Genomic DNA, 11087 nt, shown 5'->3' on the forward strand with positions numbered 1-11087 from the left:
CGTACTAGCCTTCCAGCTTCTAGAGCAGGGGTGGGCAAACTTTTTGACTCGAGGGCCACAATGGGTTCTTAAACTGGACCAGAGGGCCGGAACAAAAGCATGGATGGAGTGTTTGTGTGAACTAATATAAATTCAAAGTAAACATCATTACATAAAAGGGTACGGTCTTTTTTTTTTTTTTTAGTTTTATTCATTTCAAATGGGCCGAATCCGGCCCGAGGGCCGTAGTTTGCCCACGGCTGTTCTAGAGGCTGCCTTCCTTCCGACTCTGACCTCCATGCCTCCCTCTTGTACCGGTTATGGGGGGTCCACCCAGATAATCAGAATAATCTTCACATTGATTGGTTGCCTCCCATACATGCCCTGACTAGGGCCAGGGAATGAACTTGCAACTCAGGTACGTACCTTTGACCAGGAATTGAACCCATGACCCTTAAATGCACTGGCTGATGCCCTAACCACTGAGAAACACTGGTCAGGGCAAGATATACCTTTTTTTTTTTTTTTTTTTTTCAAGAAAGGAAGGGAGCCGAAACCGGTTTGGCTCAGTGGGTAGAGCGTCGGACTGCGGACTGAAAGGTCCCAGGTTCGATTCCGGCCAAGGGCATGTACCTGGGTTGCGGGCACATCCCCAGGAGGAGGTGTGCAGGAGGCAGCTGATCGATGTTTCTCTCTCATCGATGTTTCTAACTCTCTATCTCTCTCCCTTCCTCTCTGTAAAAAACCAATAAAATATAAAAAAAAAAAAAAAAAGAAAGGAAGGGAGAGGGAGAGAGAGATAGAAATATCAATGATGATAGAGAATCATTGAGCTGCTGCCTCCTGCATGCCCACTCATAGAAGGACAGTAAAGAACATCAGGGTGACTCCCTTTCTGATTCTTCCTTCAATTTCCCTCCAAAAAAAGTCTGTTTGGTACTAGCTTGTCTTGAACACTTCCCTCCCTTTATAACAAAGAAAGGGCAGGTCTCAGGCCCTCAGCTTCGAGCAGGCTGTGTGGAGCTGTGTGGAGCCAGAATTAACCAGCACAGTATTTACTTATGCACTGCTAGTTTTCTTCTGTTAGTCATTCATGATCCTTATTTTACATACATGATCCCGTAGTAACATATTTTTTCTAAGTCATTGTGTTTATGTTTGTTTGTTTGTTTGTTTTTAAGGTGGGGCAATAAGGCATTAACATAAAAAATAGGGAAGTGATAGGAATGGGTAATTAAGTGGTCAGAGGATCTGGCAAAAATGTTGTGAGTGGCATTTGGGTGACGGAAACCAAATCAGACCCCACGCCATGTTGGGGGTACATGTGGACAAATTCCCTGTCCGAGCTCTCCGGGGTTCAAGGAGATGACACAAGTTAAAAACACGAGGCAGTATCTGGCCAGAAGGTGTTCGATCCACAAGTCTGAGCTTGTCGTTTTCTTGTTGTTTCCAGGGAAATATTTTTAGGGGGAGGCTGAAGGGTGTCTCAGAACCCCGGCCACCCTGTCTGCCAAAACCTAGGACCATGAGAAGAGGAGAACTGATTGAAGTAATATTTAGTAGCTGTGTGACTTCAGGAACATTACCTAACTTCTCTGTGCTTCACTCTCCTCATTTGTAAAAATGAGGATAATCATTATTCCTGCTTCTTATGGCTTATGGGAAGAGTAAATGAAATAAAATGTGAAAGGCATGTAAAACAGCATAAGATAAAAGGGGAAAAATCATAAGTTATTATTATTATTATTATTATTATTAGGGAAAGGGGGCAAGATTTCTCTGCAAACACACGGGGCTGCTATTTATTTGCAAGCCTGCGTTAATAGTCTCATCTGTCCCTGCTCGCTGTCCAAGGCCAGTCCCCAAACCTCCACTGCCTGGATGGCCATTTTTGGAAAGCACTCTTCATAGCGAGAACAGGAACCCTAATGGCACATTCCAGAAGTGCATCCCACTCCTTTTGTCCCTGCTGACAGCGTTTGGAGCCAGGAAGACATAATGTAAGAATTGTTCCTCCCCCACTCATCTGCCCTTCAGATTAACCCCAGCCTCCCTGAAGACCAGCTCACCAGTCACCAGGGTACAGGTGCATGAGAACCAACCCATTCGACCAGTCAGACTCCTAGGACCTCAGAGCCACAGTGGCCTGGAGACGTCATCCAGCTGGAAAACCCAAGTAAGAACCATGCACCCTAGTAGTGTGGGGCTCGACCCGCCTGAGGAAGAGCCCCTTCTCCTAACTTGTACAAAGGTATCAAGTCTGGCTACCGACGGACTTGTTTGGGGATGGTGGGTCTTTATAGGGGATGGTAGTCCAGACCCAAATAGGGGCCTAGAGCAAATGTCGGAGCATCTCAGACTTCTCTGCTGTTCTGATATCTGCAATTTTGCAAAAGTTTTTAGGAACCCATATGTGTGCAGGACAACCTGCCTGGGTGCTTCCAGAATTTCTATGTGAGAGAGGCTTAGAAGTGGCATATAAAACTGAAACTCATGAACACAAACAGCAGTGTGGGGGTTGTCAGAGGGAAGGAGGGGTAAAGGGGGCCCTAATATATGGTGGCAAGAGAAGATTTATTTGACTTTGGGTGGTGGGCACACAGTAGAAAATACAGATCTTGTAACATAGAAACCCACATCTGAAACCTATATGATCATGTTTACCAATGTCACCCCAATAAATTTAATTTAAAAAGGAAAAGATAAAAGAAGTACAGACCTTGCATTCTTGGCCTTGTACAGGCTGTGTGACCTTGGGCAAGTCGCCTAACCTTGCTGAGCTTCCATTTGCTCACGCGTTCGATAGCCATGCTGACAGCAGCTGCCTCCCTGGTTATAGGACAATGCCTGCGAAGCTCTGAGCATGGTGCCTGGCACATAGTAAGAGTCAAGCACTCCATAAGACATCTTCCTCATCAGCTACTACCACGGCAGGGGTTAAAGGCACTTCCGTTTCCTGTCCACGCTGGGGTTCACAGGGAAGCAGATTCAATGTGCAGCTAATGAAGTTTTAAGCTTCATATCTCCTTCCCAAACCCATACTCAATCTTGCATGCGTAAACCTGAATGCTTTTTCTTAAATAGAGCCCCTCAAATACTACACAGGTCAGGCCCCATAACACCTGGATCTGCCTCTGGGTTCACAGATCTTGCTAGAGGGCAAAGTAGAGAGAGAGAAGCTTCCAGAACCCTCTGCTGAGGAGAGAGATCCTGTGCATTTCATCTCTTCGTCCCTGGAGCTTCGCCTAGGACATAGCAGACCCATCCATCCTTCTACCAGGCAGGCCACTTCCTCTCTCAACCCTCTCATCTTAGTTCTTGAAACCGGCAAGGTAATCGCCTCCTTTTACAGACAAGAAAAGTGAGAGCCAAAGAAGAAGTTGGCCCAAGGTCCTGAGGTCAGCCTAGGATGGAATGCTTTTTGAAAAAGTGACCTAAATCCTATTCCAGCATTTATTGTTTTTTCTTTTCTATGTCAAGAAAGTTTAATTGGAAAGTCTAGTTGGATAATTCCACACTAAAGGGCTTGCCCGAGGATTAGCTCTAGATTTCCTTGGCACCACCTAGTACCATCTCCTCACTGCCTAGGCCCAAGGAGGAACCCTTCCTCCAGGCAGCTCTCTCTGAACACCTGTCCCAGCTCCTGGCCTCCGCTGGTGGGTGCTGGAACACACCACTAAATCATACCCTCTCATTACTTTTATGAATGTTTAATATCTCATTGAGGGATGGCAAAACAACTTAGTGCCCTCCCATGATGCTTCAGATGGACTGGGCACCAGTTCAGGACCCCACAGGGACCTAAGGTCCCATCTCTTTTCAGCCCCCATTGATGGTGGTTTCCAGCCAACACTCTTGACATCAATCTGGATCTCCTTTGATTTTCAAGACTTTCTTTGAGAGTCTGAAAACAGCATGAGGTCTGGATTCTGAGAAGCTAGGGACTAAACCCCCATTCAGCTGCTTGCTGTGTGATTCTGAGCAAGTCACTTCATCTCTCTGAGCCTCACTTTTCTTCTCTGGAAAATGGGGTAAATAATCCTCCCCCTGTGAGGGGCATTGAAAGGTGAAGGGATTAAGAAGTACCAATTGGGAGTTACAGAATAGTCATGGGAATATAAAGTACAGCATAGGAAATATCTCTCTATATAAAAGCCCAAGTGACCGGCTGATTGGCTGACCATTCAACCGGCTGACCGGTAGCTATGACACACACTGACCACCAGGGAGCAGATGCTCAATGCAGAAGCAGAAACCACAGGCATGGAATCATGGAATAGACTGATGAATCTCAGAGGGAAGGGGGAGGGGGAGGGCAGGAAGAGATTAACCAAAGATCTTATATGCATACTAGAAGCCCGGTGCACAGATTCGTGCACCATTGGGGTCTCTCAGCCTGGCCTGCACCTTCTTGCAATCCAGGACCCCTCAGGGGATGTCGGAGAGCTGGTTTCAGCCTGATCCCTGCAGGCCAGGCTGAGGGACCCCACTGGTGCACAAATCCATGCACTGGGCCTCTAGTAGTCAATAATCCTATATAATAAAAGGCTAATATGCAAATTGACCAAATGACGGAATGACTGGTCGCTATGACATGCACTGGCCACCAGGGGGCAGACGCTCAACACAGGAGCTGCCCCCTCATGATCAGTGCACTCCCACGGGGGAGCGCTGCTCAGCCAGAAGCCTGGCTCACGGCTGGCGAGTGCAGCGGTGGTGCAGGAGCCTCTCTTGCCTCTGCGGCAGTGCTAAGAATGTCCAACTGCTGGCTTAGGCCCGCTCCCCGCCTTCAGTCAGACATCCTCTTATGGCTCCCGGAATGCGAGAGTGCACAGGCTGGGTTGAGGGTCCTCCCAAGTGCACAAATCTCGTGCACCAGACCTCTAGTATTATAATAATTATGTATGTATGGTGGCAGACGGGTACTGCATTTATCAGGGTGATCCCTTCATAAGTTATATACATGTGTAATCACTGGGTTGTACACCTGAAACTAGTATAATATTGTATGTCAACTGTAATTGAAAGACAAAAAAATATTTTAATAAAAGAAAGGATTAAATGACATGAAGCACCTAAGGCAAAGCTTAGCGCTGCACCTTGCTCCTAGCCAGCGTTTGTTAAACTTGACTGTCCCCATCATGCAAGGCTCCTGGATTAAAATCCACCAGTATATTATTAGGCACTTACTGTATACCAGGCTCAGTTCTAAGAGATTTACATATACAGTCATGCACCACTTAACGACGGGGATATGTTCTGAGCAAGGCATCTTCCGGCAATTTCATCATTGTGCGAACATCACAGAGTACACTTACACAAACCGAGGTGGAATAGCCTCTACACACCTAGGTACCATAGCCTACAGTACCAAACAACACAAGATTAAATCAAGCACACGGAAATCAATACAATCGGGAGACTAAATATGAGACATATGAAGCCACAGCGGGCGTAAAACAGCTTATTGATTGTTTACAGCAAACTTCTTCTTTTTTTTATCCTCCCCCGAAGATGTTTCCTTATTGATTTGAGAGAGTGAGAAAGAGAGAAAAAGAGAGAGACACATCGATGTCAGAGAAAAACATCAATTGGTTGCCTCCCAGACACACCCTGACCGGGGTCGAACCCGTAACCTTTTGGTGTACAAGACGACACTCCAACCAACTGAGCCACCCGGCCAGGGTGCAAACTTCTTTTTACAAGTAGAAAAAGTACACTCCCAAACAGCAATAACAAGTATAGTCTAGTGTGGACGAAAGTCTAGGATAGTCTATCTAGTATGGGCCACATACTAAACCTGACCAGCTCCGGGGAGGCCTGCATGGAGGCTTACAAACTCAGACTGAGAGTTTGTGGTCTGAACACAAAAGTTTAACTAAAAGTGAGTCACGGCAGGTAACCAAGTCCTGGGCATGTCGCTTCCTTGACTAAGGCTGGCATTTACCTATTTACCTCAAGTGAACCTGTCTACTGTCTTTTTGCATATCTGATAAGATGCCTTTGGAATGTATAATCCCCACCCCTTTCTAGACCCCTCAGGGCCTAATTTCCCACCAGACCATGGGACCACGGAACCCTCCTGTTATCTTGTTCTCTGAATACCTTCTCTATGTGCTGTCAGTGTTAACTGTTAACTCCCCCATAGCCACCAATGTAGAAGTATGTGGCTCTCCATCTCTGTCCATTCTCAGAGATTTCCCGGTTTGCTCTCTCCCACCTCCCCAATCTACCACCAAATGAATTTCATGTAACCTGCTCACGTCTACTCCTTTGATTTTAATCTACAAAATAAACTGTAAGATAACCATTTCTCAATCTGTTGAGATTTTGCTTCCCGGCAATTGTCATCAGTTTGGCTCAAATAAACTCATAAAAATTCTCTATCTAATACTACACAACCATAAAAAATGGGGGGGCTCTTCCCTCTGCAACAGCATGGTTAGACCTGGAGATTACTCTGCTAAGACAAACACCATACTATCTCACCTGAATCTGAAATCCAATGAGCACAATAAACTGATGGACAAAATAGAAACAGAAACATAGACACATGGGACAGACTAGCAGCCGTGGTAGGGGAGGGAGGTGGGGGAACTGGATGAAAGAAGAGTGAAGGGATTCGTCAAAAAACATACAGTATATGCATAACACAGACAACAGTGTGAAAATGGCCAGAGGGAAAGGAGGGTAGGGACTAGGGCAGTGATGGCGAACCTTTTGAGCTCGGCGTGTCAGCATTTTGAAAAACCCTAACTTAACTCTGGTGCCGTGTCACATATAGAAATTTTTTGATATTTGCAACCAGAGTAAAACAAAAACTTATATTTTTGATATTTATTTTATATATTTAAATGCCATTTAACAAAGAAAAATCAACCAAAAAAATGAGTTCACGTGTCACCTCTGACACACGTGTCATAGGTTCGCCATCACCGGACTAGGTGGAGGTGGACAAAGAGAGGAAGAAATGGGGATGGAAAGAGACTTTGCTTGGGGTGATGGGCGCGTGATGCAGCATGCAGATGTTTTATTGAGTTGTGCACTTGAAACCTGTATGGTTTTGCAAGCCAATAAATTCAATTAAAAAGTTCTCTACAGGTTTGCACATTTCTTACATTGACAACAGGAAATGCGCAAACCAGTAGCATACTGGTTTATTATCAAGTATCATGTACTGTACATAATGGCATGTGCTGAGGTTCTTGTTCCGGCATTAAGAAGGGTTCAGCAATCTGGAAAAGGGGCTGGTGTAACTTAAGTGAGAGTCCAAAGACGAAGCATAATTTTGAAAGGCATTTGGGGGTCAGAGGAGCCTAGTTTAAAGGAAACTAAGATCTCCTTGTCTCAGGACCCCATGCTTTTTATTAACACAAATTGTCCTTAGGCAAGGTGGAGATATACACTTCAAAGGGTAGGGTTTCCTATACAGAGTCCATTGTCAGACCCGGGAGAATTAGCCTACGGCTGTTCAGGTGTTTGGCCAGTAGGAGGCAATAACATGTAGGTTAAGATGCCCTGAGCTGTCTGGCAGCAAGCAATCATTTCTTTTCAGGTTTTGGGAAATGCCTTTAGCCATTCCCAACAATAACATATGTGACTCAGCCCTTGTTGAGTCCCCAAGTTCCATCAACCTTTTGATGAAACTCTTGCAATTACGACATGCTGGAATTGGCTTCCGGCTGTGCTGCACTTTAACGGGACTGGGAGCGCAGTGGGCTCGTTCACACCTGCATCACCACAAACAGTGAGGATGGGTACAGATTTATCACGGTGATAACTTCACACATCACATAAATATCTAATCACTGGGTTGTACACCTGAAGCTAGTATACTATCGTATGTCCACTGTAATTAAAAATAAAAACATTTTAATTTAAAAAAGGATTCAATGAGATGGAACACGTGAGGCAAAGCTTAGTGCTGCACCCTGCTCCTAGTAAGTGTTTGTTAAACGTGGCGTGTGTTTTGTTACATCAGGATGGCTTCATGTCACTTGGGCAGTAGGAATTTCTGCAGCTCCATTATAATCTTACGGGACCGCCATCGCATATGCCATCAAAACATCATTCATTATGTGTATGACTGCATTGCCTCATCTAATAGTCACGACAACCCTATGGATTGGCACTATCATTTCCCCCAGAGGCGTTAAACTTGGAGCGGTGAACCGACCTGCTCCAGGCCACACAGCTGGGCATGAGTGCTCATTGTCATGACCAGGTGAAATGTGTACCGCTCCAAGCCTGTGGTTCGCGCTCAAGACGGAGAAATCGTTCCCTAGAAGTGAGAAGATCCAGAAAGCTGGGTGGGACTCGGGCGCTGGGAAAGGGAGCAAGGAGTTAGGGGCGTGCACAGCAGCAGGAGAAAGAGAGAGGAGAGGGGCGTCCGTCTAGGCGAGGACCTCAGCGTCCCCGGCCTCTGAGCTTGGGAAGAGGGGGTCCTGCGGGCGGCGCTGCCTGGGAGGCGGGACTGCGGGCTCGCGGGCGGAGGGGCGTTACCTTGGGCGGGAGGGCGAACACCACCGGCAGCAGCAGCAGCGGCGCGATGAGCAGCACCAGCAGGCGCCGGCTGCACCACACCTTCTTGGCCAAGATCGCCAGCACCGCCATCTGTGCGACCGCGCGGGTGGGGGAGCCGGCCAGCCCCGAACTGCGACTCCTGGCCCACGCGCGCGCTTAAAGGCTGGGGGAGGGTCCAAAGAGGGGACTCCGCCTTCTCCGGACACTGCTGGGCGAAACAGGACGCTGCCAGCCCCCACCCCCAGCCGGGAACTGGATGAAAGGGGCCGGGAAACGTTAGGAAAAGTCAGGCAATAACTAAGCAACCGGACTCCAACTCTGAAGGCAGCTTGGCCCCGGGGTTCAGCCCGCCCTTTCGAGGGCTGTGGCCCGGGGCAGCGGTCTTGTCTGCCTTGATTCCCCTGTGAAGTGTGCGATAATGACACTGTGAGGACTACCGTACTTACTAGTACGGTACTTACCGTACTTACTAGGCTAGGACCTCAGCGTCCCCGGCCTCTGAGCTTGGGAAGAGGGGGTCCTGCGGGCGGCGCTGCCTGGGAGGCGGGACTCCCCGGTTCCGATCCAGGCTCTGCCACGTGCTAGCTGCGTGGGCTCGAGCGACGGTCTCTGAGCCTCAGTTTAGGCCTCCAGCTGGCGGGGTGACGGTAAGACTGTCACTACCAGACAAGAGGTCCGCGGGGCAGTTTAATGGAGATCATGCGCATAATGGCCTGAGCACAGTGCCTGGCACAGCGCAAGCCCTCAGTGAGAATTATTGTGTGACTGCCGCAGCCGTCGATGTTGTTTTCTGATTTCCCCCCAGGTGGATCCGCGCGTGGAGGGGTCCTTCCCTTCCCCTTGGATAAACGCACAGGAGTGCAGTTGCTGGGTGTGTGGTAGTTGCATCCTTCGTTTTTTTAAGAAACTGCTCAGCTGTTTTCCGCAGTGTGTGTACCACTGTACATTTCTACCAGTGATCCAGTTTCTCCGCATCCTTGTCAGCATGTGGGGTGTCACTAGTTTTAGTTCAGCCTCTCTGATAGGGGTGCATTGTGGTTTTAATCCGCATTTTCCTAATGGCTGAAGGTGTTTAACATCTTTCTGGGGCCCTCTTGGCCATCTGCATAGCCTCTTTGGTGAATGATCTCTGCTTGTCAGTTACCCATTTTCTAACCAAACTGTTTGTTTTCTGCTGTTGCATTTTGAGAGTACTTTGTATATTCTAGACAGCAGTCTTTACCAGATATGAGGTTTGCAAATATTTTCTCCCAATCTCGTCATCCTCTTAACAGCCTTTCACAGAGCAAACATTTGTGATTTTGGTGGAATCAAATTTATTGGGTTGTTTTAAGGGGTTGGGGGTGGGGGGTTATGCTTTTGGAGTCAAACTCTTTGCATAACCCTGGATCCTGAAGATTTTCTCACTTTGTTTTTCTAGACGTTTGATAATTTGTAATTTTGTTTATATTTAAGTTCATATGTTCATTTTTTCATGAGGCGTGATACTTAGGTTGAAGATTTTGGTTTTTTTTCTTAATTTCCTTTCTTTCCTATCATTGACCAATTGCTGCAGCATCATTTGTTTTACAAGTTTTCTTTACTCCATTGAATTACTTTTGTACTTTCGTCAAAAAATCAATCAGGCATATGTGCTAGATCTATTTCTGGATTCTCTATTCTGTTCCATTGATCTAATTGTTTCTTTACCAATACCCCGTAGTCTTCATGCCTGCAAGATATAGTCTTTAAATTGGGGAGACTGATTCCTCCCATTTTATTCTTTCTTGAAAAATGTATTTTAAGAAAAAGCAACAGGAGAAAATTTAGGTGGGGCTGCTCTGGCTCACTGAGAAAAGTTATAGAGACAGAAGTAAGCCAAGACATTAAAATACATATCAAAACACATGCAGTCGCCAGAGTCCTGAGACAGTCAGGGAACTTCTCACAGCAACAAAAAGCCACACATCGACCAAAACTGAAAACCTTCAGCTGCTGAATCGCAGGCCTATGACTGCTGTTGAGATCCAGCTGATGGTGGAAGAGAGTGAAGAACGGCTGGCAGAGGAGCAGATGGAAGACGCCTCCACTGGGTCACAAGCCTTCTGCCTGCAGGGCCAGAGGCTGAGCCGAGGAACGCTACCCACCATGACAATGGATGAAGCGGACCCCGCATGGGCAGCACAGCTGGGCCAAGCATCTCGGGAAGTTCAAAGGCCAGCAGCTGTTTTTCAGACATAGAGGATTGTTTGCTTAGTTCCCCCCTCTACCCCAACTGACCTGATTTCACGGTTAGTTGGGTAAATCATAAAAATAAGCCTTTCTCCAAAGTAAGCTGAAGAGAAACACGTTGCATCCGGGAGAAGAAACATGGTGAAGACAGGCTGAGGTTGTCAGGCAGAGAGCTAAAGAAAGGAGGGCAGCCCGACCGGCATGGCTCGGTGGTTGAGCATCGACCTATGAACCAGGAGGTCACGGTTCGATTCCTGGTCAAGGCACATGCCCGGGTTGTGGGGCTCGATCCCCAGTGGGCGGCGTGCATGAGGCAGCAGATCAATGATTCTCATCATTGATGTTTCTCTCTCTCCCCCTCCCTTCCTCTCTGA

The 11087-nt window shown here is 47.2% G+C and overlaps 1 protein-coding gene across 4 annotated transcripts in view; it reads right to left on the reverse strand.

Moving 5' to 3' along the window:
• SLC13A3 (solute carrier family 13 member 3) overlaps window positions 1-8658 on the reverse strand; it is a 64637-nt gene extending 55979 nt beyond the window's left edge. For 3 of the 4 annotated variants that reach the window (XM_036322582.1, XM_036322581.1, XM_036322579.1), the window contains exon 1: window positions 8482-8657. In XM_036322582.1, coding sequence (XP_036178475.1) covers window positions 8482-8592 — 111 coding nt within the window. In that variant the 5' untranslated portion in view covers window positions 8593-8657. Of the gene's footprint in view, window positions 1-8481 lie in introns of all 4 variants that reach the window. The other variant, XM_036322580.1, reaches the window with a different exon arrangement.
• Window positions 8659-11087: the final 2429 nt, after the last annotated feature.

The sequence above is a fragment of the Myotis myotis genome, unplaced genomic scaffold (genome assembly GCF_014108235.1).
Source record: "Myotis myotis isolate mMyoMyo1 unplaced genomic scaffold, mMyoMyo1.p scaffold_m19_p_9, whole genome shotgun sequence".
Classification (NCBI taxonomy): domain Eukaryota; kingdom Metazoa; phylum Chordata; class Mammalia; order Chiroptera; family Vespertilionidae; genus Myotis; species Myotis myotis.